Source organism: Echinops telfairi, unplaced genomic scaffold (assembly GCF_000313985.2).
Source record: "Echinops telfairi isolate 266 unplaced genomic scaffold, ASM31398v2 ScPeMD7_7;HRSCAF=31, whole genome shotgun sequence".
Lineage (NCBI taxonomy): Eukaryota > Metazoa > Chordata > Mammalia > Afrosoricida > Tenrecidae > Echinops > Echinops telfairi.
The window spans coordinates 17863822-17891440 of NW_022103904.1; the positions used below are offsets into that span (position 1 = coordinate 17863822).

Consider the following 27619-nt stretch of genomic DNA (forward strand, 5'->3'; position numbering starts at 1 on the left):
TGCCAGCTCACAAGCCTTTGAAAGATCGACTTGCTCTGCTGTTGGGAGCGAATGCTAGTGGGGATTTTAAAGTGAAGCCCGTGGTAGTGTACCCTTCCGAAAACCCATAGGTTTTTAAACAACAAAGCATACTGAAAAATAAGCTAATTGTATTTATTGGATTGGATTTTGATATTTAAAGTACTATATGTATTGTGTTAGATGTTTTTCTGCTGTATTTCCACAACTGGTAACTTTGTGTTAAAGTCCTGGAAAAAATGAATTTATAAGTGCAATTTTGGGGCCTCAGAACCAATTAATTTGGTTTCCCATTATTTCTTATGGGAAAAATATGTTCAGTTCTTGAACTTTTCAGTGTTCGAACACAAATTTGGAACGAATTGAGTTTGACAACGGAGATATCACTGTAATTATATATATTATATATAATGCTACATTACATTACATAGCAGAAGTCCAACTGATTTCATCACACGTACATTACTATTCCATGACAACAACTGGATTAGTGTTTAGCCAAACAACTGGGAACCTAGTCCAGTCAAGTCTACACTCAAAACTAACCTTTCTAAATGGTTTGAAACATCATTTTTGATCATCTAAATATATGGAAATTCTTCCACACCCAGAAATGAAGGCTCAATTCAACTGGCACTTTCCCTTAGATAATTATTCCTAGATAAGACTGACCAATGCTTCACCTGGTTAAATATAAGTAATAATAAGAGATACAGATTTTTTTCAAGATGCTTTGCAGGGGAACTTTCTGTAGCAAATCTTTTCTTTTTCAGTTAGGAATGCGTCAGCACATGTAGCTGTGTCCTGTAACTCAACCACTACACACATGCTAGATAGTTTTTATTAAAACACTACATATTCATTCTGTTCAAAGTAGTTTACTGCTATTTGCTTCTGCATTCTCTTTATATTCATTTGAACATACGATTCTTTTTTTCTATAACAATGCGAAGCAGTAAGCATTGTTTGAATTCAATTGAAACTTAAAAAATTCAACCCAAGGATCTACATGTGACCTCCTTCCTGGGGGATGGACAACAGAAAAGTGGGTGAAGGGAGAAGTCGGACAGAGCAAGATATGACAAAATAATAATTTATAAATTATCAAGTGTTCATGAGGTAGCAGGGAGGGATGGGGATAAAAAACGAGGAGCTGATGTCAGGGGTTTAAGTGGAGAGCAAATGTTTTGAGAATGATGAGGGCAATGAGTGTACAAATATGCTTTACACAATTGAAGTATGTATGGATTGTGATAAGAGTTGTATGAGCCCCCAATACAAAAATGATTAAAAGAAAAAAATTCAACCCAATTTGCTGAACAATCTAATCCTTGACATCACAAGGAGCCCTGAAACGGAAATGGGGCACAAGTCCAGCACTCAATGCACCCCAGGTCCACTAAATATTAACTACCCTACAAGGGAAGGCCAGGAAACTGAAGGTTTTCTTAAATAAAGTAAAAAAGTCTAGTAGGAACACAAATGAAATGCACAAGTTTGTAGGAAGAAGCTTTAGAGAGAAAGCCTCCCTGTGACAGAACTGCAGGCCTTGGCAAGGTGCGGCAGGCCCAAGGACCATCTGCACAAGGAACATCTGCACAAGCGCTTAGGGGAGTCACGGAAGAACAGCAGCAGTGCCAAGACCAGAGGAGGACTGGAGTGCCTTTGGAGGGCCACCCAGCCCCAGCAGGCACAAGGCACCCAGAAAATATGCTGGGGGAGTTTTAATAACAGAGGAAAGAGATTTAACAATCAATACATTTGTGAAGTAAGTTCAGAAAAGTACTGATTATCAACTACTTTTTTTTTTCCAGTTTTTGTTAGGTTCCCTGGAGTTGGTCCTGACTGACATGTACAATAGAACAAAGCCCTGCCCGGTGCTGCCCCGTCCTCCCAATCGTTCCAGCGAACTCATTGTTAGAGGCTCTTGATCCTCCATCCTCCATCTCACACTGTTTCACCAAGGACACTGTCTTCCTCCAGGGAGTGCTCCTTCGTGAGAATCCCTCCATCCTCACATCTAAGGAGCCTGTGTGGAGCTTCTTCCTCCAAGATAGATTTGCTCATTCTTCTGGGAGCCTATGGTACTGTCCAGGCAGCATATCCACGGCAGGACAATTCTTCTCCAGGTTTCTTTATTCATTGACCAACTTCGCGTGTATATGAAATGATTGAAAATACTTTGGCTTCGGTCAGGCACACCTTCGTCTTGAAAGCGGCGTCTTTGCTCTTTAATATTTTAAGAGGCCTTTTGTTGTAGCATTGCCCATATAATGGGTGATTCGATGTCTTGGCTCCTGCTTGCATTCGTGTTTATTGAACCCTAGTACAATGAAATCCTCAACAACTTCCATATGTTCTCCATTTATCATGATGTCACCTACTGATTCAATTGTGTGGATTTTTATTTTCTTTACATTGAGTGGCAATCCATACTGAAGGCTATAGTCAGTGATCTTCATTGGAATGTACTCCAAGTTCTTTTCTATTTCAAAATAACGTTAGAAATAAATAAAAACAAAAATAAGCAAGCAAGCAAAATTCAGGGGAATAAATGGAGTAGGGAACTAAAAAAGATGGTTGGGAGCTATGAAGAACCTGCAGAGTTTGCCAATTGGAACCTTTCCTGCAGGAGTTTGGAAGGGATTTGGGGAGATAGCCAAGAAGCATGCTGTTAGAATCTTTTGGGTTTGACCTTGGGTACTAGTTCTTCAGTTCTCCTCCCTGGGGGGTGATTGTCAGAAAGTTAACAACCAAAAGGCACAAAGGCACTTGAGCACTCTGTTGTCCTATTTTCTGTACAACCTATAATGGACACCAGGAAAGAAATCTCCAAGAATCCAACGATTTGTTGTTGTTTTTAATTGTTGTCACAATGTGGACAACATAATAATTTCCAATTCAACATTGTACGTGTGTACATAAGGATACAGATTGCTTCCATTATGTTATGAAAACCTCACCAATATCTGTTTCCAAATTGTCTATCACCATAAACAGAAACTCATGCCTCCTAAATAATTATTTCTTCTTGCCCCATTTCTCTCGATCCTGATAACTGCTAACAAAATGCAATCTCTACACATTTGCTTGCTCTGGGGATTTAATACCAGTCAAATATTCAGTCTTTATCCTTTTGCATTTGATTTATTTCACACAGTGTAATGTTTTCAAGTTACAGTCCTTGTAGCATCTACCACAACTTTATTTCTCTTTATGACAGAGTAACATTTCTCTGTGTGCATGTACCACGTTTTGTTTACTGATTTATCTGTTGCTGGACGATTAGATTGTTTCTACCATTGTTTTACTATCGTGAATAGTGCTGCTGGGCTCCTTTGTGTTACTGCTTTCAAATTTCTTGATTATGTATATAGGAGTGGAATTGCTTCATCTAATTTCTTCTTTTTTAAACTTTTTATTGAGAGTTGGATGAAGATGAACAGAGATCAATTTTGCATTCAATAATTCACACACTTTTTGCTTCATCTCATTAATCATGACCTCGTTAAAGGAACATCGCTGATCCCATTTCCTCCCTGGGTTTCCTGTCTCCATTCCTCCTTCATTCCAAAGCCTTCAGAACTTTGGGGAAACCCTGCCTTTTGATCTCAATTTATTGGTTATTCTAAGGTGCTCATACCTTCCTAGTGTTATTATTTTATTTATAGGCCTGTTTATTTTTTTATGAAAATTTAGTCAGGGCATGGGTTCATTTCCAGAACCTATGAGTGACTGAGGATCATAGGCTTAGGACCCCAGCAGTCTCTCTGTTTGACCAGGAAGCATGGTCTCTTTTATAATTTGGAGTTTTCCCCATTTTTTTTCTTCTGAGACTCTCTAATGTGATCATTTTCAGAGCTGTTGGTAATGGTAGCCACACAACATCTAATTCCCTTGGTCTCAGGGTCATGGAAACTGATGTTTGTGTGGCCCATTAATCCACTGGGCTAGTTAGTTCCTTGCCTTCTGTTTTCATCACTCTCCTTTCTTCTGAATGGGGAGAGTCACTAACTGCACCTTAGATAACTGTTCAGGACCTTTGAAGACTCCAGTTGCTGTTCACTCAGATAAGTGTGAAGTTCAATACCTGGTTGTTGCCTATAGAGGAACTAGCAAACTCCAACCCTGTGTTGTTTGTTAGTGTCCAGAGATAAGCAAGCGCGCGCGCATGCACGCGCATGTGCACACACACACACACACACACACACCAGCAGCCCCCTGCAGCAAAAGTTAAGCCACAGTTTTATTAAAGCATAGAGCCATTTCAAAAGGAATGAAGCGGGTCCCTCTCAAGAGGTGAGAAGGGCATCGAGAAGATACATTTCACTCTGGGAGCAACGCGGGTCGCCCTATCAAAGTGAGAAGGGACGTTATCTGGATGAACACTTCTCGTTCTCATATGACACTTTCAAATGAGAGGGGGTTGTCACTCTGAAGATGGTCAAGCAACTTTCTAATTAGTTACTTGGCCTATCCTTTGTTCTCATGAATCATTTCTTCCAGTTTTATCTGAGCTGCTGCTCTGGGTCAGCATGTCCCAGAATTATCTCTGAGTACAGTCTGGCAATGGGATTTTCACTAGGGCCTGGCTTCAAGGTTAAGGTGTCTGGCAAGCCAGTTCTCAGAGTAATTTGTTCTTCACTTGTTTCCCAGGGGGTTTGTTCATGCCCTTAGCTTCACTGTTAATGCTTGACGAGGTGGAATCTCATTGTTTGGATTTGTATCACCTCTGATGAAATAGTGGGTTACACACTGAGTTGCTAACAGTATGGTTAGCAGTTCAAATCTGTGTGAGAAAAACGAGGTTTTCTGCTCTCGTGAACAGTTACAGCCTCAGAAGCCCACAGAACTCGTTCTACTCTGTTCTGTAAAGTCGCTGTGAGGAGGGATTGACTTCATCAGCTGCCTGGAACATTCTATCGATTCCTAGAACCTTGTTGGTGGCTAATGTTTCAGTGCAACTTACTTTTCTTCCTTCAGGACCATTTGTTCTTGCTCATGCACTACCTTCTGAAATGGTGGACTGCTCACTAGATCTTTGTTGGTCCACAGGCTCTGCATTTTTTCCATCTTGTTTTAATGCTTGCTGCATCATCCAGTATTTTGGCTGCAGAATCTTTCCATGTTGCCACTCAATACTTGAGTTATTGCCTCTGTTCTTCCGGTTTAAGACATGCTGCTCATGTTCTTCCCCTTTAGTGTCCGACCTCTAGGTCTTTGCACACGTCACTATAATGATTTGCTTTGTCTTCCTGAGCTGCCCTGTGGAGTTTCCTGCTCAGTAATTTGATCTCATCATTTCTTTCATTTTTCTTAGCTTCTCTATAATTAAGACCAAGTTTCAGCATTTCTTCTGACACCCATTTTGATCTTTCCTTTCTTTCCTGTCTTTTCATGGCATTTTGCTTTCTTCATAAATGATTTTCGTGGTGTCCTCCCAACAATTCATCAGCTTTCCTATCATTACTGCTCAATGCAGCAAATCTGTCCTTGAAATGTGGGTGGAATATACTCAAAGTCCGATTTTGGCTCTTGTAGACTTGTTTTAATTTTCTCCAGTTTTATCTTGAACTTACAAATGAGCAATTAGTGGTTTTTCCACAGTAACCTCTATTGAGCTTCCCCATAATCCTTGTCACAAATGTGGTCAATTTGATTTCTGTGTATTCCATCTGAGAAGTCCATGTGTACAGTGACCCTTTGTGTTTTTTCAAAGGGGTATTTGTTATGAAGAAGACATTAGTATTTCAAAATTCTATCCTGCCCTCTCCAGCTTCATGTCTATCACCTAGAGCATATTTTCCAAGTATTGTTCCTTGCTCTTTGTTTCCAACTTTTGCATGCCATTTGTTAATAATTATCAATGCATCTTGATTGTACATTGATCAGTTTCAGACGGAAGACATAGGTAAAATTCTACAATTTCTTCATCAATAGTTTTTGTGGTTGGTGCATAAATTTGAATAATAATTGTATTGATTGGGATTCTTTGCATGTGGATAGATATAATCCTGTTACAGAAAGCCATTTAAATTTATTATAGTTTTAAAAATATTTTCTAAGGTTTTAAATCTGATTTTACTTTGTTATTGTTGTCAGTTTTTGTTTGTTTGTTTAATGATTTTCTGTATGTGAAATCCAGGATATGTAAATCTATTACTATAGTTAAGATAAGTAAATCTATAACAGTAACTGGATTAATGGTTCCTTGAGAGCATGGCAGAGGAGATTGGGGGGAAAGGGGAGGCTACAATGAATACAAAGAAAATGTTCTAAAACTGATAGTGGTGATGATTGTACAACACCTCTTGATGTGATTGAACTATTGAATTATATGATATAGGAACTATATGCCTATAAAACTGCTGGAAAAAATACAACGACGTAAAAAAATCTTGAAATGCCCTTTGTGATAATGAATGCAATGCCATTCCTTTAGATTGTGTCATTCCCAGCACAGTAAGCCATTCTGATTCAAAATGGCCAGAACTAGTCCATTTCAGCTCACTAATCTCTAGGATATCAATCTTTTTGTAGTCCATTTCATTTTTTATGATTTCCAGTTTTCCTAGATTCATCCTTTGTACATTCCAAGTTCCAATTATTACTAGATTGTTGCAGTGGTTTAATCTCATTTTGAGATCCCGAAGGCTTTACTCCCACAGGCTTTACTCCACCACATCACTGTGGTTGACTGTACTTTGAGAAGGCAGCTCCTCCTCAGTTACATTTCAAATGCCGTCGGAGTGAGGGGCCCGGGCTGTGGCACTGTCTCTAACAATGGTCTGCTTCTATTCATTGTGCTTTCTGTATTTGACAGTGTTTCAGTTTTATGGATAAGGTTTTCAGTGTTGCTTACTCCATGGTGGGCAGCTAATTCCTCTACGTTCATAAAACAGATTAATCTATAATTTTTATTAGACATTTCCTCTGCCTGGTTTTTGTATCAAGGTTATGCTTGCTTTATGAAATGAATTCTCATGTTTTCCAACCTTTTCTTTATTCTTGAATAGTTTGAGTAGAATTGAGATCACCTCTTCTCTGAGTAATTGTTATAGATCGACATATAACCCCCCTCCCAGGGGAATGAACAACAGAAAAGCGGGTGAGGGAGAGAGCAGTTGGTGTAAGACATGAAAAAAATAACAATTTATCAATTATCAAGGGTTCATGAGGGAGGGAGGATGGGAGAGGGGGGAAATGAGTTTATTAGGGCTCAAGTAGAAAAAAATGTTTTGAGAATGATAATAGCAACATATGTACAAATATGCTTGACACAGTGGATGGATTTATGGATTGTGATAATAGCTGTAGGAGCCCCCAATAAAATGATTTTTTAAAGAGTTTTTAAAAAAGAGTTAACCAATTGAACTGACCAATTGAAATTTTTGTTATGAATCTGTTCAGATTTTCTATTACAATTGGTTTTAGTTTAGGTGGGTAGCGTGCTTGTACCAATTTCTTCTTTTTCTTAGTTTTACAATTTGTTAGAGTAATTTTTCAAGCTAGTCTGTTGTTATTCTTTATCTGCATTGTCATTTCTTATTTGTGTTATTTGAATCTTCTCCTCTTTTCCTTTGCTTGATTTACCAGTAGTTTGTTGATTTTTCAATCCTTTCAAAGAAATGTATTATTTGCTTTCTTTTCGATGGAGGTTGTGTTGACTATTTTTACCATTTTGTTTTTTAGGCTCTGTGGTGCAGTGGTGACCCATTGGGCTGCTAACCCAAAGGTCAGCAGTTCGAAGCCACCAGCTGTTCTGCAGATGAAAGATGAGGCTCTCGGAAGCCTATAGCAGCAGTTCTACTCTGCACCGAAGGGTTGCTGTGAGCCAGAGTAGACTTGATGGCAGTGAGTTTGTTGTTGGGTTTGGATAATCTTGGTTGGTTTTTTTCTGGAGGCTGTAGTTTTATGTTGCTGTTCTTTACTTCCTGCAAAGAGTAACTGCCTCAGCAAGCGACAGGGGCAGTTCTACCCTGCCCTTTAGGGTTGCCGTGAGTCGGCATGGACTCATGGCAGTGAGTTGTTTAGGTAATTCATTTGGTCTCTTGTGGCTTTGTGTAGTGTGTCTGTGTGGTTTATCTTGGCAGAAACGTTGTAAAGTTTTCTTTTTCTCTCCAACAGTTTTCTTGGCATATAATTCATAGATCATACAATTCAATAGTTTGCGTCCATCACGGAGAGTTGTGCAATCATCATCACAATCAATTTTATAGAGTTTTCTTCAATTTTGTACTCGTTATTAGGGACCCCATTTCCCCTGGAGGTCCCTTGCAATACTCCCAAGGTACCATTGATCCATTTACTGTTTCTATAAATTTATCTATCCTGGATTTAAAATACAGGGGGAAATTTAAAAATAACAAAGTAAGACAGATAATCCATAAAGTTTCCAATGGCGATTTTTTATTTTCAGAAATATATAACCAGGTCCTTTCTCAAAGTCTGTGTTATCCGGAAGCTCTGCTGAAACGTGTCCACAAGGCGTGGATCTGCTAGTGTTTGATACTCTGGTGGCATGGCATCCAGCAGCACTGCAGCACACAAGTCACCACAGAATGACAAAGTGATAGGTGGCAGATTTAATTCTATTTAGATAAATGGTTAATGTCAGCTCATGCCTTTCTTTTGGTTCCTGTTTTAGCTTCTGTATGCCAAATTCACAGAGTTCCTGGAGGATTTCCACATCTGGATCTCTGTGTACAGCCGGCCCTCCTACAGCTGCTACCTCCACACACAGCGGCTCACCATCTCTTTCTCCTTGCTGTGCATGTATTCCTGTCTCACCGCTGCACTCACTGCTGCACAAGAGCAGGTGGGGCTCCGTGCTTCCCTAAGCAGGGCTCCCAGGTTACGATTCCACAATGTGAACTTTCTTAGTGAAGGCACCCGCGAAACAGGAAGGCCTCCAACCAGAGTTTTCAGTAGGGAGCAGCATGTCAGTCCCAAGGGACCACACAGGTGAAGGGTCGGAGTAGGAGTCCAGAGAGGCTCCACAAGACTGGGGTCAAATAAACACCACCCTGCCTTCTCGTGGGGCACGTAGGATATTTCAGGCAGTGTTGACAAATGGGATTTTCTAATAATAATACTCCTGCATTTTCGTATTCATTGGTAATTAATTCCAACTTTCAGAAAATTTACTCTTGGTGAAAAATCACCTCTTATGGCTACACTTGCTGTGGTGATGACAATTTCGAACTCTATTCTAATTATCCCCCAAGAGGAGTGCAGACTAATTTTAAATAAATACCAGTAGTTGAAAAGGAAAATAGAGAATCTGACTTTCCTAGTGAAAAACCAGGGGTCAGAGGTTGGGGAGGATTCTTAACCTGATTTTTCAGGTGAGGGAAAATAGCTTATATTTTCGTCTGATAATCACATGTTTATTGGCGGATCCCTGCCCCCACTGAGTTCGCAGGGCCCCTGTGTGATGCAAGAACACATGTTTGGGGCCTGGAGACAGCAGTATTCCCCGTGATCAGACTCACTGTCCATCTTTTGGAGATAGGGAGTGGCTAGTCCCATGTTCATCTATGTGTGATGACAGATAGATATTGTTCGCGTCTTTTCTTACAAAGAGAATGTGCACATGATTTGTTTAAAAAAAGAAAGAAAGAAAATCCGCTATCAAGGGAAAAGTCCCTGTGCGCACTTGGGAAAAAGAACCTAACCTTGTTTTTCCCTTCTGCCAATTGTACGTTGTCTGCTCCTGGGCCACTCAACACATCGGAATACACTGGGAGTACTGATACCTGTTATCCAGCACCTGTGGTCTATGACAGTAGTAAGGATGAAATCAGTGAGGCACATGGGGACACAGAACCTCATGGCTGGAGAGGGTATCCAATCCAAACGTTTTATATGGGAAGGAAACAGAATGATTACCCCTGGGGGATGAGTTGGCTGTGCATGTGTAGTTACAATCGATGTGTAGGCTGGTGTGATGTTGTGGTTTGACTATTCCAGCTCTCGTTAGATGTCAGTCCAACCCACATCACCAGTGGCTCCTTCAGAACAAGCCTTCTCTGTACACTGGTGGCTTTTCCCGGAGCCCTGCTCTTGTCACTGCTCTTCCGACTCAGCCAGGTAAGTGGCACTGTCCCACAGCCTCTGTCCTCTCATGGACTGCTCTGCTCGCCAATGACCATTAACTCGGAGTAACCCTTCTTTCTGTAGACTAACGCAGGGCCATCCAGAGAGGAGCCCAGCTGGAGGGCTGTATCTGGGGAGGCAACTCGGGGTAAGTGCACTAAATAACCAATGTCAAAGTATAAAAATCATAGCAGGAAAATTAAGTTTGGTAGAGGAGGCTAACGGAAATCCTCACCCTGTGGCTGATCTTTCTTGGCCAATCTACCCAGTAGAAATTATAACTCCAGGTGTTCATTTTAAGGAACTCCGTTATTGAGTGCCTGGCCCTTGGATCCCACTGGCCGCTCTGCAATAAAGAAGACCTAGCCACCTGTAAAACTATTGTTGTTGTATGTTGTTCACTCCATTCGGACTCGTAGTCCATCTATAATAGGGCAGGATATGACTTCCGCAGTTACCTTGACCGGAGCAGATTCCCATAACTCATCATCGAGCCCCTAACCATTGTGCTGTCTTGGTTGCTTCCTATAAAGAAGACAGCTCAGGAAACCCCATGGGGAGTTCTTCTCTGGCAGTAGAGTCACTAGGATGCTGAACTGATTCCATGGCAATAACAAGAAAAGCAATAATAGGATTATTTTGCAATGTGCTCACTGTGAGGGACTCTGAGCATCATTTCATAGGTTTAAAAGCGACTTTGATGTTTTCTCTGATCTGTACATTTCTTTTACCCATATGTATCAAAGCTTTAAAACTTCCACAGTCTTCTTTATATGTAACTGCTTGTCAGACATTAAGTAAATTTAAATTAAGCTTTTGTCAAATGGGTAATGACTATTTTTCCCAGTGGCCATTACAGCTGCTAATGGCGAGTTGCTAACTGCAAGACTGGTGGTTCAACAAGCTTCCAACTGCAAGATGTGTGGATCACACACACCAGCCACCCCCAGGGAGAAGGATGACACCGTCTGTTCCCGTGAAGCTTTACAAGATGGTCTCTGAGTTGGAGTTCACTCAGTGGCAGTGATTTGGGGTGTTGATTATTGCTATTCAAGTAGGATTACTGCGCTACGGTTTTTAATGCAGCCACATTGATCAATGTTGTCTCTTAAGGCTCTTTTTACTCTTTCAGCTACATGTTTTCCTTGAGCTCCTGTTTCTTTAGGGCATTCTTGGGGTAGGAGTGTGATGGGCTCTGCCAATCTACCCTATATATTGAGCTGGGTTCTCTAGTGAAGCAAAAACATATATATCTATATAGATAGATAGATAGATAGATAGATAGATAGATAGATAGATAGATAGATAGATAGATAGATATAGAGAGAAGATTTTATATCAAGAATGTATATATAAAATCTATATATTATATAATATAAATATAATATAGAATATATCATATGTGATATGTCAAGTATATGTGTGTGATCCACACATCTTGCAGGCAAATTCTCTGTTTTATGTATATGAAAGGCAGAGAATTTTAGATCAAGAAAGTGTCTCACACTTTGAAGAAGTGGTTAAGCCCTGCCTGGTTCAAGTCTGTGGGCCAGATGTAAAGCTGGACCCTTCTTCTGGCTCATGGAGCTGCGGAGACTGCGACTCAAAGGGCAGGAAGATGAACCAGGCTGCAGGTCAGCCTTGTGGCTGCCGAGTCCAAGAAATCTAAAGTTGGCAGGCAAGACAGCAGGCCACCGAGACAGATGTAGAATCCAGACCAACAAAAAGAGACTTCCCACGGGCTCTGCTTAACTAGGAGGGGGCCACACGCCAAGGAAGCGTCCTTTCAATTGCCATCAGGTCGGTGACCTGAGCAAGGAGGCTTTGCTCCTCTCCAGTCTCCTTACCACTGCTTTGCTGCTCATATCAGATTCCATCATGAAATGATTTGCATTATGTTAGGGGCCGCAACTGCCAAGCTACAAGAATCCCGCCCCAGACACAGAACCTAACTTTCACATCCTAGGACAGCGACCTTGAGAAATCTGCATCTCAGTCGTTTCCTGTTTCTCAAGAAAGGCTTGTACTGGTGGAGTCAGGTGGGAGAAGGGAAAAAATCCCTGGTTCTAGTAAATCCCTGCTTTAGAATGATACAGCTGGCTTGTTTTTTAATCAGGTCCCAATTCCCATGGAAGGACCCTAGATGCACAGAAGAGCTATAAGGTAAGTAGATATTTATGTACAGGAGGGAATTCTCTAGTTGAACATTCTAACAATTAGATTTCCCTGGCACCCTCTCTCGGCTGAGGTCTGACATGAGCAGGGCAGGTCCCAGGTGGGTAGGAAACAATAACAAATTTTCAGGAAACCCCAGGTTAGTCAAGGGTGGTGGACAGAGGTGTTCTCCAGAATATGAGGGGTGTTCCCAGACCACAGGCCGTGGGGGTGGTTGTTTTGGAAGGTCCAGGAGAAAGAACCACAGCAAAAACTGGATGGTATGCAGCACAAACAACCAGAAAGCCAACTGAGTGTTGGTGACATTTTCGAGGATGGGATGCGGGCAGCAAAGAACAGGACTGAGTGACACCTTTGAGAATTGTGCTGTGGACTGAGGGCTGTTGGAGGAATTATGGAGAAACATCATCCTGAGTCTTTCAGTGGAACAGCTGTGGCTACGACTCACAATCACTTCTAAACACCTCCACTGCATTAGCTCATCGATAATTTTACCTTCCATTAATATTAAGTGCAGCTCTTCCTTGGGGAAGAGCTTGTGGTCACTTGGAAAATCTTTCTTTTCCTTTTTTGTGATTTTTTTTGGCTAGGTCAACAGTTTTGAGATGCACAGTTATCACGGTAATATTGATTACATTTGTCATACTGCGCCACGTTCCATGACCCTTTTCTAAATGGTTCTACCACCTTGGACAGAAGTCAGGGCCACCTAAGCAAGATAGCTTCCTTTGTTTTTTCGAGTCTCTAACTCTCCTGATCAACAGCCCAATAGATTCCATTCTTTAGCATAAGCCTTGCTGTGGGGGGAGGGGGATGGATCCTAGTGTCTTTTATGTGTCTTGCCCATTACCCACCCACCCATTTTGTTCTGCTCCGAATGCTCCCCAAACACAGCATTAGTGTCCTGCCTAATTCTGATTGTGGCTGAAATGCTCACCTCAGGGAGGATCCAGGTCATGCAACCCAAAGAACAGGTGACTTGTCTTTCCTGACTGCAGTGAGCACCCCCCAGGGCACTCCCCACATACCACCACTGCCCCCGGGATGTGCAGTTGCCCTCTGTGGGCACGAGTTGCTGGCTACGGGGGCAAACCAGACCTCTTCTCACTACCCTCGGTTCCCAGAATTCATCCAAAGCCCTGATGCCTACGAAAACCTTGTCAACATCACTCTCCTACCGTGAGAAGGCTTATAAACAGTAGATATTCAGACGAAGCATGGAGTGTGCCTCCCTCCAATCTGTACACTAACCTTATCCTAATTGTTCTTTTCTAGTGTAACACATTAGACGTCTTCTCTAGACATAACAGCGACCGGAGAGTTGATGGCAGCGAGTCTATGTATGGGAGGAGAAGGTTGTGCCCCCCTCTCCACATGTGTAAGGTCCCATGAATGGCATGGTTTATGTGTGTGGGGGTAGCTCTCTCCCTTCCTTATCCAGCATCAACCTGCTGGATATGGGAGCAAAGGGACAAGTGCAGGGAGAGTTGACCAAATATTATAATAATATCTAACATCAGAGGGTGGACTCAGCTACAATGGAGGCATAGCATATATTCTAAAATGTTGGTGGTTTCTGGAAGGGACGTAATAAAGATTTGCTCTTGGCTTTTTGAAAGTCAGTAATAGAATCTTACATTTTTTAAAGTATCCTGAAATTATAAATTTCCTTTGTTTTTAATACTAATTAAAGAAAGCTTGTAGCATCGGATTTTTCTGGATGCTCAGGATGAACCAGTGGAGATAGGAGAGTTGGGCAGAAAAAACAGGCTGGGTTCTTGGAGGCCTTAAAGAATGGTCAGGTATCTAGTAGTAACAGTTACCCTAGAAGACAATCTTAGGCCTGGTGTCGCAGGGAGCAGTAGGGAGTGAGGGACCTGAGACTGGTGTGTAACTGCAGGGCTTAGGACAGTGACGTGAGTTGGTACATGGGTTTCTCAGGCTCTAACCTTAGATGCCTGAGCTGGGGATGTTGATGTTTTATGAGGTAGTAGCTTCTAGGGTGGTGCTAGCATTTGAAGGACGGGCTGGGGTGGTTGTGCTGAATACTACACATGACAAGGTATAAAAATGTTGCTTCTGTGAATGAGTGAGGCCTCTTACATGACAGCTGGGTTTTATCCAGGGAACCAGTACTGAGCAGGAACCAGGCATAAACTTGAAACCATATCAGATCCTGGTTATTAGGATAAGCTACACACATGAGAGCCTGATGTGTGGACAGAACTGCTTATAAAAGAGTGTGTACTCACCCCACCAGGTTGTGGGTCAGATAGTTGAGAAGCTATGGCTTAAGGTTCCTCTGATGACCCAGCCAGAGTGCTCCTGAGGTGTGCCTAATGTCAATTTCCTGAAGAGCCCCTCCTGTTTACCTAAACCTATTGTGCTGCTCGGCCCACATTAAAGAGTAGCCTCTGACGGTATCTCTATATGAGGTATGTGCCTATGAACTTTCCCTTGTGGTTATGTGGCTCCAGTGTCCTTCTTCAAAGTCAAGAAGCAAGGGACAGCCCTCTGATCATGGGCGTGCCTGTTGGAAAGCCACGTCTTTGAAAAGGTGATGGGATTTAAAAAACAAAAACAACAACATGCTCACACTCCTTTCCCTGATGGTCTGTAGGTTCTTGAGCCAAATAATGGCCAACCCTTCCGACTCTAGGTTTCACTGCTCAGTCATCTGGGCTATGGGATAGAAATTGGTGCATTGGCTTTTGATATCGAAGGGTGGGCTTTGGCAGGCAGTTCTTTGCGGGTCTTCTAAAAGGGACAGATGGACAAGGAAAGTTTGGGCGTCTTGTCAGTTAAGACAACAACGGGAAAATAAATACAAGTCCCAGAATGGTAAACATCAGGGCTACTAAACACAGTCTCTTTTTCCCTGTTCTTTCTCAGCACCCAGTGGAGGACTCGCAGCCCCGGCTCCCCAATGGCAGCAAATGCTTTCACCTTGGCTGAGCTTTGCTGGGTGGGTCCTGTGCACATTTGTGTCTATTGCATGCTGTTTGGGGACAGGAATTCTAGGATACAGGTAAGCCAAAACGTTTCTTTAAACATCTTCAAGTCCTTTGACTGAAGTCAAACATTTATAAGGAAATCCTTGTATTTCTGGAAACACATGAAATGCAGGCACCCCATGTCTCTAGTATGATATTCTCCTTCCTGAAGTATTAGGTAAATAAAATAAAATGTACACCCAGAGTGGTGGGTTAGCCAGCTAGGCCCTCTGACTGCAGTCCAGAGAGAGATGGACTCCCTGATATGATGAGAAGGTTCAGGGTCCACCAGCCAAAGAAGGAGGGATCCTAGCAGTTTGATAGCCAATGAGAGATCCAGGCACTGAGCTAGTGCACCAGCACAAAAAATGTCATTCCAGTCATCTTCTCGTGTCATTTAAAAGAGGATATAAATGCCAGGCAGGCATTAGAACTGTTTCCTAGACCCAGACTTGGCTCCACTGCACAGGATGATCCTTGCTCTTGATCTCAGGGTAGCCCCAGTCCTGCTGACCTGGCCCCAGTTCTGATTCAGTAGGACCCTGTGGGCCCAACTCTGCATGAAACAGAGAGTAGCCAAACATTAAATCATTTTGTTCTCTTCACTTTGTCCTAGCTGCACGTGCTGATCACGCTGTGCCATAAGATGCTCCTCTCTCTTCGGTGCTGTTGAGTTGATTGCAACGCACTTATTTATTATGTGACCGAGAAGAACTGTCCCACGTGTCCGGTGGTCTGTAATCATAATGGGAGAAGACCATTATGGACCCACTGGATGGGTTGGCAGCAGAGCATGAAGTCATTATATCACCAGGGTTTCTCATCTGTAAAATAGGGGTGCTGATAGTGCTTGGGAATCAACTTGATAGCAATGGGGGGGGGTTTTGTTTGTTTGCTTGCTTGTTTGGGGTAATGTTGTTCTTAGACGCCATCAAATCACCAATGTTGTTATTAGATGCCAGCCAGACTCTGTCCAACAGAATGAAATGTTGTCAGGTCCTGAGCTATTCACCGTGTTTGTTGCTCTGTTGCGGCCACTGTACCAGTGCATCTCATTGAGGGTCTTCCTCTTTTGCTCTGCCCCTTGACTTTATCAAGTATGATGTTTTTCTCCAGAGACTGGTCCTTTCTGGTAATAGAGCCGAAGTATGGGAGACAAAGTACCACCTATGGAGCGTTTCAGCTGTACTTCTTCCAAGACAGATGTGTTTCTTCTTCTGCCAATCTGTGGAATAATAATAGTTAGTTTACATCATGTTTTGAGGAGTAAAAGAAATACTGACTGCAGCAGTGAAAGAAATACTGCATGCTGGCCCAGAGGCTGGCACCTCCTGAGTGCTCAACCAGGGTTAACCTTATGATTGTTGTGACTCTTTCGCCATCTTCCTTTCCTGGTCTGGTATCTGTGGCCTGTTCTGTGTCTTTGTGTTGGATTTTCTCTTATCTCTCTCATAGAGGAGTTTTGGGGAGGTTGGTGCTCTTTTTCATTAGAAAGAGTGACCCCTCCCCCTTTCAATGTACAGTAAGATGCTAAACCCACGGTCACAAGCCCTGTCCGCTGACCGGTGACATCCACTACCACAGGGGGTCCGAGATCGCAGGGGGGCTATCTGTGTTCAGCCTTTGTGCGCCCCTCATCACCGCTGTCTCCCTCGGAGCAGGTTTGGTCCAACCCAATGTGCCCAGTGGCTGCACCTGCTGATCCTCTCAGTGATGAGTTGCGCTCTCATTACCCAGCCGATGGCGGTAAGTAACGCCCTCCCTGTTAGAGAAGCTGATCGTGAACGGGAGGAAAAGAGAAAAGAGTGGCCTCCTTGCGGCATGTCAGAGACTATATCTAGATGTCAGATTTGATGAAGGAAAGCTGGGAACTAGGCCTGCAGGAAGCACCACACGACAGGCTATTTGATCTTCACAAACATCCCATTTTGCTTTTGGAGAAAGCACTATGGAACTGAATAACAGCTCAGACCTGATGAATAACAGGGGCAGAGTCCAGTGCAGGTAACAACAGGTATCTATTTAGGACAAGGAAGTGGGGTTCTATTGATGCCCAGGTAACAGAAGGCCGGCTCTGCTGCCCCGGTGATGCTAGCTCTTCATGGATACCATGTGCTTCCTTCTAGTTGTGTTTGAGGGCATCGGGTTTTGCTTGGAAGAGGAAAGATGACAAAGCCTTCTTTACTGAATCTCTATGTGATGCCACCAAGGAGTTAGCATCGGAATTGGAGCACCTTTCCCAAACCTGCGTCCCTCTTTCTGCAAGCTGTGGCGTACCTGACTGTGCCAGTGAATTTGAAAAAGTAGGAAAACTATTCTATTTCAATTGAGTTTTAGATAACTACGTTGTCTTACCATCATCAGATCTGAAATCATTCTTGAAATTCAAGCTTTATTGTATTTTGCTGGAACTATGGGACATGTTTTAATCTCTTTTGCTTTGGGGCACATGTATGCATGGCAGGTGAACTCGGGTGACAAATTCCCTTGCCTTGGACCTAATTCCAAAGAAACCAGAACATCGGGAAATGAGCATATTTGAAAATGTGGGGGGAAATAATAGTTTTATTATTAGAACTGTAGACCCTTCTTTCCTGCTTTTCTGCCTGTCTTCCTACCTTCTTTCCTTCCGTCCTTCCTGACACTTTGCCTGTTGTGTATATGGTATTGGGACACGTGAACAAAATGAAGGACAAGAAAGGGTTTCAGGCCCCCACAAAGAAACCCATAAGCTTACTGTTAACATAAATATTCACGAAATGGAATGTGCAGTTTTAAAAGTATGTGAAGTGCCTAGAATCAGCTCTCTAAGGACACAATTCCAGTTCATTTCTAGGCAGATTCTTGTCTGTCCCCATCTCCCCTTCCTCGTGTCAAAGAAGACCAGTGAGTCCCTAATGGCTAAATGGCTTTGTAGACAGACAGCCTTCCTGACCCCTCAGCCTCTCAATTTCATCTGGAACACCTAAAGATGATGATAATAAAATAGGTATTGAATACCTACCATGTACTAGACATTGTACTAAGCACTTTATTCATTTGTTATGTGACAAAACGCCTTATGAAATTGATAGCATTATTAAAAACCATTTTAAAGATGAGAAAAATTGAGGCTTAGAGTGGTCAAGTACCTGGAACAAGATCACGTAAGCAGTAAGTGATGGATTTGGGACCTAAGCCCTGTCAATTCCACCCATGTCTTCTGCATTCCTTTTCCTCCATCATGCTAGGGGGTTTTTGTTTTGTTTTGTTTGTACAAATACACGTAAAAAACACTTGCCATTTAAACATTTTTACATGAGATGATTTAGTTACAGTATATCGTGCAACTGCTTCCCATCACATCAGCCCATTGAGGCAGTGTTCGTAGGATTTTGCTCACACCTTTGATTGCAACTTTTCTTTTTTTTTTTTTAAGCCTTTCATTTCTCCTGTGTTCCTCATACACAGCCACATCCTTCAATGCTGCATCTCAGTCTGACGGATGAAATGTCTTTCCAAAATTGGCCACAATCTCAGCGTTCTCCTCCCAGAGACCAGCCTGTCATCCCCAAACGTGTTACTATCTTATGTGGATGTCCATTAGCACCTTAGTGTAGTGAGCCCTTTGCATACAAGCTCTCTAAAGAGTGGAATTTCTCTAGTGAATCCACAGTTGATTTTTTTCAGGATTCCTAGTGAATCATCTGGACGCACTGTCTGAACGCCTGGCAGCCCTGTATAAATGACTCTGGCACGTCTAATAATCTGCTTTATATTTTGAATCTATGTGTAATAGGCTTCTATTTCCTGACGGACTTGGAAGGCTGTTGAAAAGAAAGCACTGCTTATCACACAGACCTGCCCCTGTGCCTAGCTCAATGAGTGTATGTTAAAACAATGCATGTGGGGATGACAAAAAGAAAGAATGTCTTTAATGGATTGATTTATTTTCCTTCTGCTATGCCGTGTCTATAAACAGATATAATCTTAAAAAACAAACAACTTCTCCTTAAAAAAACAAAGGCTATACAGTGAACCCTCGCCACTTCGCGCTTCGACTTCCGCGGCTTCACTCTATCGCGGTTTTTGCGTAACAGCGCATGCTCTGTCATTACTGCCACTGATTGGCTCATACTGTACACGCTTGATGCCATAAATAATATAATAAATAATAAATGAGAATTGTAACGTCCAAAATGTTTTACTACATTTTCCCTTTTTCGTTTAATAAATTGGGTAATACGAGTGTAATGGTGACTAAAGGGTGTTTTTTCATGTCCTCTATGCTCTAACTACGAAAATATTTGATTTACAAATAAGGAATCCTACTTCGCGGAATTTCATTTATCACGGTAGGATCTAGAACCGATTAACCGCGATAAACGAGGGTTCACTGTATCTTCCTAAGACTCTACTTTAAAATGGGCTTTCCACGCACTGAGAAACTCTCAGGGAGAAGAAACAAAACTGTGCAAATGCCAAAGACAATTACTACAATAATTTGATGGTTTTAGACACCCTTCATATGCAATGACAATAGTTTTAATGGTCCAGTTGCAATCTCTGCCAGCAAAGCTTGCCTAGGATAGGAAATCACTTTTAAAATAGGACCCCTCTCCCCACTTCCACAACAACGTTTTGTTTCATTGGCACAAAGTGACTATTCTCTAAATACTGGGCAGAATATGTAGCATGGTAGTGACCTGTCCCTCGGCTTAAAGGGAATGTCAGGTACCTCTCTTCTCCCTTGTAGCCTAGAGTTCACAGTGATCTTGTCTCTGACAGATATTGGCTACCAGGCAACACACACGCCATCTACGCTGGGCTTGTCCACCATCGATAGCCCAGCTCCGAACAACCAAGGAAAGGATGAGAAAAGAGGCTTATGCGCAAACAGTTCTGAGGTATGTGGGGGCACCTTTGCTGGATTTGCTGGGGTCTAGCTTCCCATTAGAGAGCGGGTCCTCTAACCTCAGCACTTCATCTAGCTATTCTTAAAGGTGGTTCACACAGGAGGAGTAGGATGTAGAAAAGAGAAACTTTTCTGGCCCCAAAACATTCCACACCATACAATCAAGTTCATGAATGCAGAGAAGTTGAATTAGAATCCGAACACTTGTTTCTGCAACTTTTCTGCGAGAAAAATCACAAGAAAAGAAATGCACATGAAAATTCATTGCAAGATCCTTTGTAATAAGAACAGCCTAGAAATAATTCAGATGCCTTTCAGGAGAGGACCAGGGCAGCAAGAAATAGTGCGCAGCTTTAAAGGTAGGACGCTGTCTGTTCATAAGGAACTCTACTCTCACTGGCTGGTGAGGATGGGACTGTTCAAGGAGGTAGGCCAAACCTGCCAATTGCTCCCAGGGAGCAAAATGAGATTTCCTGCTCCCATAATGACCCCCGGCCTTGAGAACTCTATGTAAGAGTTTGTGTAGTAGTGTCACAGCTCTTTTAGAATTAGTCTAGCAGGTTTTCTGTTTTTTCCCCGGAACCCCCGGCCACCACCACCACCACCACAGGAGCCAATCTCGGGAGGTGGTTCTTCCCCGCTGCTTCACTGCACGCGCCCTTTCACTAGCCCTGCATGGCGTCCTCTTCGGACCAGCCCGCGGCATTGAGCACCGAACGGGCCAAAGTGGCCCTGGCCGAAGCCATCCAGACATTCTCGGTCCCAGAGAACACCGTGCGCACTGACGTAGCACGGGACAACGCGTGCAATGACCTGGGCAAGATGCTCCAATTTGTTCTGCCCGTGCCACGCAGATCCAGCAGGAGGTCATCAAAGCCTATGGCTTCCGCTGCAATGGGGGAGGTGTCCTGAAGTTTTCCCACGTGGTCAAGTCCTACGAAGCCCACGACCCTGAACTTGCTAGCCTGTCGGGCAAGCTGAAGGCCTGTTCCTGCCAACCATGACGTTGCCACCCCATGGGCCTGCTCCACGGGGCAGCGTAACTGCCACTTGAGGGCTTGGCCCTCCCCTGTTGCCCGGGGCCACTTTGGGGAGGGAAAGACCATGTTGTTCCCAGAAGATAATAAATGTGCCTGTGACTTGCGGGGGGAGGGGGAAGAGTTTGTGATAGGCAGGGTTCTCCAGGACACTTACAATTATCTATCTATCTATCTGGAATGGTTCATACAGCACGAAAGAATATAACAGCTCTTTAATCCACCCAGCAGTACAGAAGGCTCAGTTCAACCCACTTCCAAGGAACAGTTTATATACTGGAAGTACTTCAACTCAGGAGGATTCCTCTGTTCAAGGTCTAGGAAGTAGACAGCTGAGTCTTCCCTCGGCAATGCAGGCAGAGCCACCCACAGGCAGCAAACAGAAGGGCAGGTCACCAACAGTCAGCAGTTCAGGAGGGTAGAGAAGCAGGAGAGATAGGATATTGAACTCAAGCAAGCAAGATGACAGGATCCACGAGCCTCAAGCGCAAGCAATGTACTCAGCAGCAGTGTGGCGAAACACGTCTCAAAGGAATCTCAAGCTCTAGCCACACAATCCACGGGTTGGCTGTCCCACAGGTAGGTTAGCTCACAAGTGAGGCAGAGAACCAACTAAAGCAGCTGCACGCTGGTCCAATCACCAGAGAGCAAGAGAGCTAGGGGTGGGCCTTGCCAAGCCATTTATCTCTTTGCCCTCCATTCAGACTGCAACCTGATTAATCCCACATGGTCCTATTGACCAGATTGGCAAAATAAACCTACCTATCAACTCGATGGCAATAAGTTTTGAAAGACTTCAGGTTGTATGAAGTGAGAGAAGTAAAAGCATAAAGACTGTGTTTACATGTTGTCAAGTGGAACATGAATATTTGTGCATATGCTTTAACTTATATTAAGTAAAGTGAAGAAAATCCATATGATTTTAGAATATATTTATTTATGCAAAGAAAGAAGGAATAGGCTTTTTAAAAATGTGTATTAAAAGCTAAAATTTAGCCTTCTAGGAGGAATTCCCTAAGGACAGAAAGAAACTGGAAGAAGTATTTTAAAGCTGACTTTACTAATCATATTATTCGTGGAATGTTGGTGCCTTGATTCTGATTGTTGATTGACTGTTGGATAAAGTAAATGAGGAATTACTTGGTTTTCTTATTTTGTGAGTCACAGTGTACTTGAAAATTGGAATTTCTTGGTGTGGAATAAAGGAGATACAAATCTGAGTTTAAAAGAGTTAAGTTAAAATCTTATGATTTTTATCAAGAATGACGCTAAATATCAATAAGTTAAGTGCACCAGTCAAAAGATAGGGAGTAGCAAACTGGATTAGAAAAACAAGACATATCACCCTGGCAGCCACATCCTGCCTTTGAATTCGGTTTCTTTGGCGTCGGAGCTGGATAAAGGAACAGTTAAAAAAAAAAAAAAAGAAAAGAAAAACAAGACATATCAATATACTGCCTACAAGAGATACACCTTAAGCACGAAGACTAAAAATAAAAGGTTGGAGAAAAATTCACCAAGTAATAGCAACCAAAAAGCTGGAGTAGCCCTATTAACTTATGAAAAATAAACTTTAAGAAAAAAAACAACACATCATCCCAAGAAGCAACATAGGACCCTAAATAATGACTAAGGGAATATCAGAAGAAGAAGACATACAATATTAAATATATATACTCCTAATGAAAGACTCTAGAAATACATTAACAATACAAATGCTCGCAGAACTGAAGAAAAAAAATTATGACAAATAATAGTAGGAGACTTCAATGCTCCTTCCCAGAGTAAAAATGGGTCATCAGAAAAGAAAATCAGTAAGAACACAGAAGGACTAAGCAATACAACCAACCAGCCTGATCTAGACATAGAGAGAAGACTGCACCAGACAAGCTGTTAGTCTTGCAAAATTCTATCATGCCATCTCCAACTTCATTTCCATATATTCCAACTACTGTTCTTAACTCTGTTTCCAACTGTTGAATTCCAGTCATCAATCATCATTAATGCACTTTAAGGGCATGCTTGATTAATTTCAAACTGAAGACATTGGTAAAATCCTACAATTTCATCATCACTACTGGTAGAAAATTTAATGATAGTTGTATTGATTGAATTTCCTTAATGATGGATAGATATAATCCTATCACAGACAGCATTGTACTTCTGAATAGATCTTGAAGTGTCCTTTCTGACAATGCATGCAATGTCATTCTTCTTTATTGTGTAATTCCTGGCATAGTAAACCACATCACTTTTTTATTCAAAATGGTTAACACCAGTCCATTTCAGCCCATTAACAACTAGGATATCAATATTTATGTGTTCCATTTCATTTTTGATGCCTTTCAATTCCCCTAGATTCACACTTTGTTCAATCCATGTTCTCATTAGTAGCAGATTTTGTCAGCTGTTTCTTCATACCTTGAGTTGTGCCCCATCAGCAGGCTTTACTCTGTTCCTGTCACCATGGAGACTGTACTTTGAGAAAGCAGGTCCTCATCAGTCACACTTAGAGTACTTTCTGGTCCAAGGGGTGCACACTCTGGCACTATCTTTGACAATGCTCTAGGTGCATTCACTAGGCCTGCAGTAGCTGAAATATTTCAATTCTGTGGAAAAGGTTTTCAGAAGCTACTTCCTCCAAAGTGGGTGTAATCAATTCCTTCCTTACAGTCTGTTCTTACTCTGGAAGGTCCAGTGAAACATGTTGACTTTGGGTGACCCTGATGACATTTGAAATACCAGTGAAACATATTCCTGCATCACAGCAACTCACAAACCACCACAGTACAACAAACTGACGGACAAAAGTTAGACTACAACCTACAGGAAGAGATGCTAGAGAAGCTCAATATCAGCAAGTAAAAAAAAGCCAGGGATTGAACTGTGGAATAGACTGTCAATTGCTCATATGTAAGTTCAGGTTGAAGCAGAAGAAAATTAAAACAAGTCCACAAGATCCAAAATACAACCATGAGTCTATCCCACCTGAATTTCAAGAACATGTCAAGAACAAATTTGAGTTGCATACTGACTTGTTCATTTAATGACAGAAGAAAGCAAATTCATGAAGAAAGCAAAATATTATGAAAAAGATTGGAAATAAAGTAAAAATCAAAGTGGGTGTCAGAAGAGACACTGAAATTTGTTCTTAAACATAAAGCAGCTAAGGAAGTGGAAAAAAATATGAAGTCAAAGAGCTGAATAAAAAAGTTGATATGGAATTCAGGAACAGGAATGGGAGTAGCGATACTAGGAGGATAGGGGAAAGGTGGAGGGGAGGGGAGGAAGAGGGAACCAATCACAATGATCAACACATAGCCGCACACACACCCCAGAGGGATGAACAACAGAAACCATGGGGGAAGGGAGATATTGGTCAATGTAAGCTATGAAAATAATAATAATTTATAATTTATCAAGGGGTCACAAGGGTGAGGTGGGGACAGGAGTTGATTCCAAGGGCTCAATAGAAAGTAAATGTTTAGAAAATAATAATGGCAACATATGTAAAAATATGTTTGATATAATTGATGTATGGGTTGTTATAAGAGTTGTGAGAGCCCCCAAATAAAATGATCTTTTAATAAAAATTAATTAATTATTGTTTTAAATGTTTGGAAAGGGCAGCTTGAGAAGACAAAGCCAAATACTATAATGAAGTGTGAAAAGACCTAGAATTAGGAAACCAAAAGAGAAGAATACACTCAGCATATCTTAAACTGAAAAACTAAAGAAAATATCCAAGCCTTAAGTTGCAATACTGAAAGATTCTGAAGGCAAATATTGAATGATGCAGGAAGCATCAGAGAAGATGTAAAGAACACAGAGTCACTGTACCAAAAAGACCTGGTTGTCAGTCCACCATTTCAGACGGTAGCATTTCAACAACATATTTCTGGCTAACCTTGAGGAGATTCCAGACCATTTCATTGTCCTCCTGTCGGGATTTTACATGGAGCAAGAGGCAGTTGCTTGAATTGAACAGGGAATAATGCATGTTTTAAAATCAGGAAATCCTCTCCCCATGCTTACTCAATCTGTATGCTTGAGAAATTATCAGAGAAGCCAGAGTCTATGAAGAATAATGTGGCAACAGAATTGGAGGAAGGTTTATTAACCACCTGAGATATGCAGATTACACAAACTTGCTTGCTGAAAGTGAGGAGGATTTGAGCACTTGCTGATGAAGATTAAAGATTGAAGGCTTCAGTATGGATTACAACTCTGTGTAAAGAAAACCAAAACCAAAATCCTCACAACTATACCAAGAGGTGACCTCTTGATAAATGGAGAAAAGATTGAAGTTGTCAATGATATTGTCTTCCTTGAATCCATAATCTATGCTCATGGACACAACAGTCAAGAGATCAAGCATCTCATTTCATTGGGTAAATTTGATGCACAGGACTTCTTTAGTGTATTGAAAAGCAAGGAAGTTATGTTAGGATTAAGGTGCACCTGATCAAATCATATGCATGTGAAAGTGGGACGTTGAATAAGGAAGACCAAAGAAGAATTGATGTATTTGAATTATAGTTCTGGCCAAGAATGATGTAAGTGCCATGGACTGCTACAAAGACAAACAAACCTGTCTTGGATGAAAGTATGCCCAGAGAGCTCCCTAGAGGCAAGGATAATAAGATTTTTTGTCTCACATACTTTGGACATATTGTCAGGAGACAACACATAATGCTTGGAAATGAGAGGGGCAGTGAAAAAGAGGAAAGCCCTTAGGGAGATATATTGGCACAGGAACAATTGTGAAGAAGGAGCAGAACTGGGCATTGTTTTGTTAGGTTGTGCGTAGGGTCACTGTGGGTGGGAACTGATGCAATGGCACCTAAGAACAACTACAGACCCAGCAGCAGCACAGAATACATTCTTGTCTAGTGCACAGGAAGGATGCTCTAGAGTAAGCCACATTATTATTTGTTATTCCACAAAGCAAACCGTAAGCAGTTGAAAAACATTGAGCTTCTACAACCTATTTTCTCAGACCACATGCTATGAGCTAGAAATCAACAGAAGAAAAAGAAGGACAAAAAAAATCAACTGCATAGAAACTGAACAACATAGTACTTCAAAACAACTGGGTAATAAATCAAATAAGGGATAAAATTTAAAAATGCATTGAAGCAAATGAGAACAAATACACAGTATACCAAAATCTTTGGGACACAGCAAACGCGGCTATCAGAGAGCAATTTATAGAAATCAGCACACACATCACTAAACAGGGGAAAAACCAAAATCAGCACCAAGTACAATATTTGGGTGGGCTTGTCTACAGAAACAAAACTAGTGATACTCACACTTTTTAAGGAAGAACTGTATATTATGAAGTGTTATCTATAAAAATGCATCACTATAAAATAGTGAAAAATCACTATTTTATATCTTGAAGACACCCCAGCCCAGGCCAACTCAAGTAATGGTAGTGGGAGCCCATTTCAGACTCACATAGTTGCAAGGCAATGATATGAAAAGGTAAAGTAGGGAGCAGGGAGATCACTGGCTAATGGGTGCAGAATCATGTGATCCCAGGTCAGTGGGAGCATAGCAGAGTGCCGACAGCTCCTAGGGTCAGTGGTCCATATGAGGCCACTGCCTAGAGACAGACACAGTATCCAAGCAAAGAGGAAGGTGAAGGGCAAGAGAGAGAGAGTTTCCCAGTGTGTCTCTTATAAAAAGGCAACACCCTCAAAGAGGCATCACCAGGCTATGACCTGACAGGTTGTACTCCATCCTTACCTCCAAAGTTGACATAAAATCTAACAATAATACACTGTATCTTCAACGGCTAGAAAAAGAGCAACAAAACACACCCTCAAGCAACAGGAGAAAAGAAATGATAAACATTAGAGCAGAAATAAATGAATTGGAGAACACAAAACAATAGAAAACTCGACAGTTGGTTCTTTGAAAGTATTAACAAAACTGACAAACCACTGGCAAAATTAACAAAGGAAAAGAAGATGCAAATGTCTATAAGTAGAGAAGAACAATGTAGCATCACAACAGAACCAAATAAAATTAAAAGAATAAGAACAACTTACTTTGAAGGATAATATTCCAAAAAAGTAGAAGACCTAGAAGATATAAACAAATTTCTATAAACACATAATCTTCCCAATTAGCACAGACTGGAGTAGAAAATCTCAACACACATGTAACTCTAAAAAGAAGAAATGGAGTAGGTTATTAAAAAGCTGCCAACCCAGGAAAGCCTGGGACCAGATGGCTTCACAGGGGGATTCTGCCAAGTATTCATAGAAGAGCTGTCACCAATTCTACACATACTATGCCATTAAATAGTAAAGCTCCCAAACGCATTTTATGGAACAAGCATAACCCTGAGACCAAAACCAGTCAGAGAAACCACAAGTATAGAAAAATACAGA

General features: G+C 41.8%; 1 protein-coding gene, 1 non-coding gene and 1 pseudogene across 2 annotated transcripts in view; all 3 read left to right on the forward strand.

Moving 5' to 3' along the window:
* PKD1L1 (polycystin 1 like 1, transient receptor potential channel interacting) overlaps positions 1-27619 on the forward strand; it is a 183557-nt gene that overhangs the window by 105119 nt on the left and 50819 nt on the right. Inside the window, exons 36-42 of the mRNA XM_013006002.1 lie at positions 8666-8836; positions 9991-10110; positions 12882-12912; positions 15184-15319; positions 16946-17030; positions 17411-17587; positions 20052-20170. Coding sequence (XP_012861456.1) covers positions 8666-8836; positions 9991-10110; positions 12882-12912; positions 15184-15319; positions 16946-17030; positions 17411-17587; positions 20052-20170 — 839 coding nt within the window. The remainder of the gene's footprint in view (positions 1-8665; positions 8837-9990; positions 10111-12881; positions 12913-15183; positions 15320-16945; positions 17031-17410; positions 17588-20051; positions 20171-27619) is intronic.
* LOC115868171 lies at positions 20705-20765 on the forward strand. Its single transcript, XR_004045457.1, has one exon. It is a non-coding gene; the product is annotated as a U7 small nuclear RNA (small nuclear RNA).
* On the forward strand, positions 20854-21232 carry LOC105979107 (annotated as a pseudogene).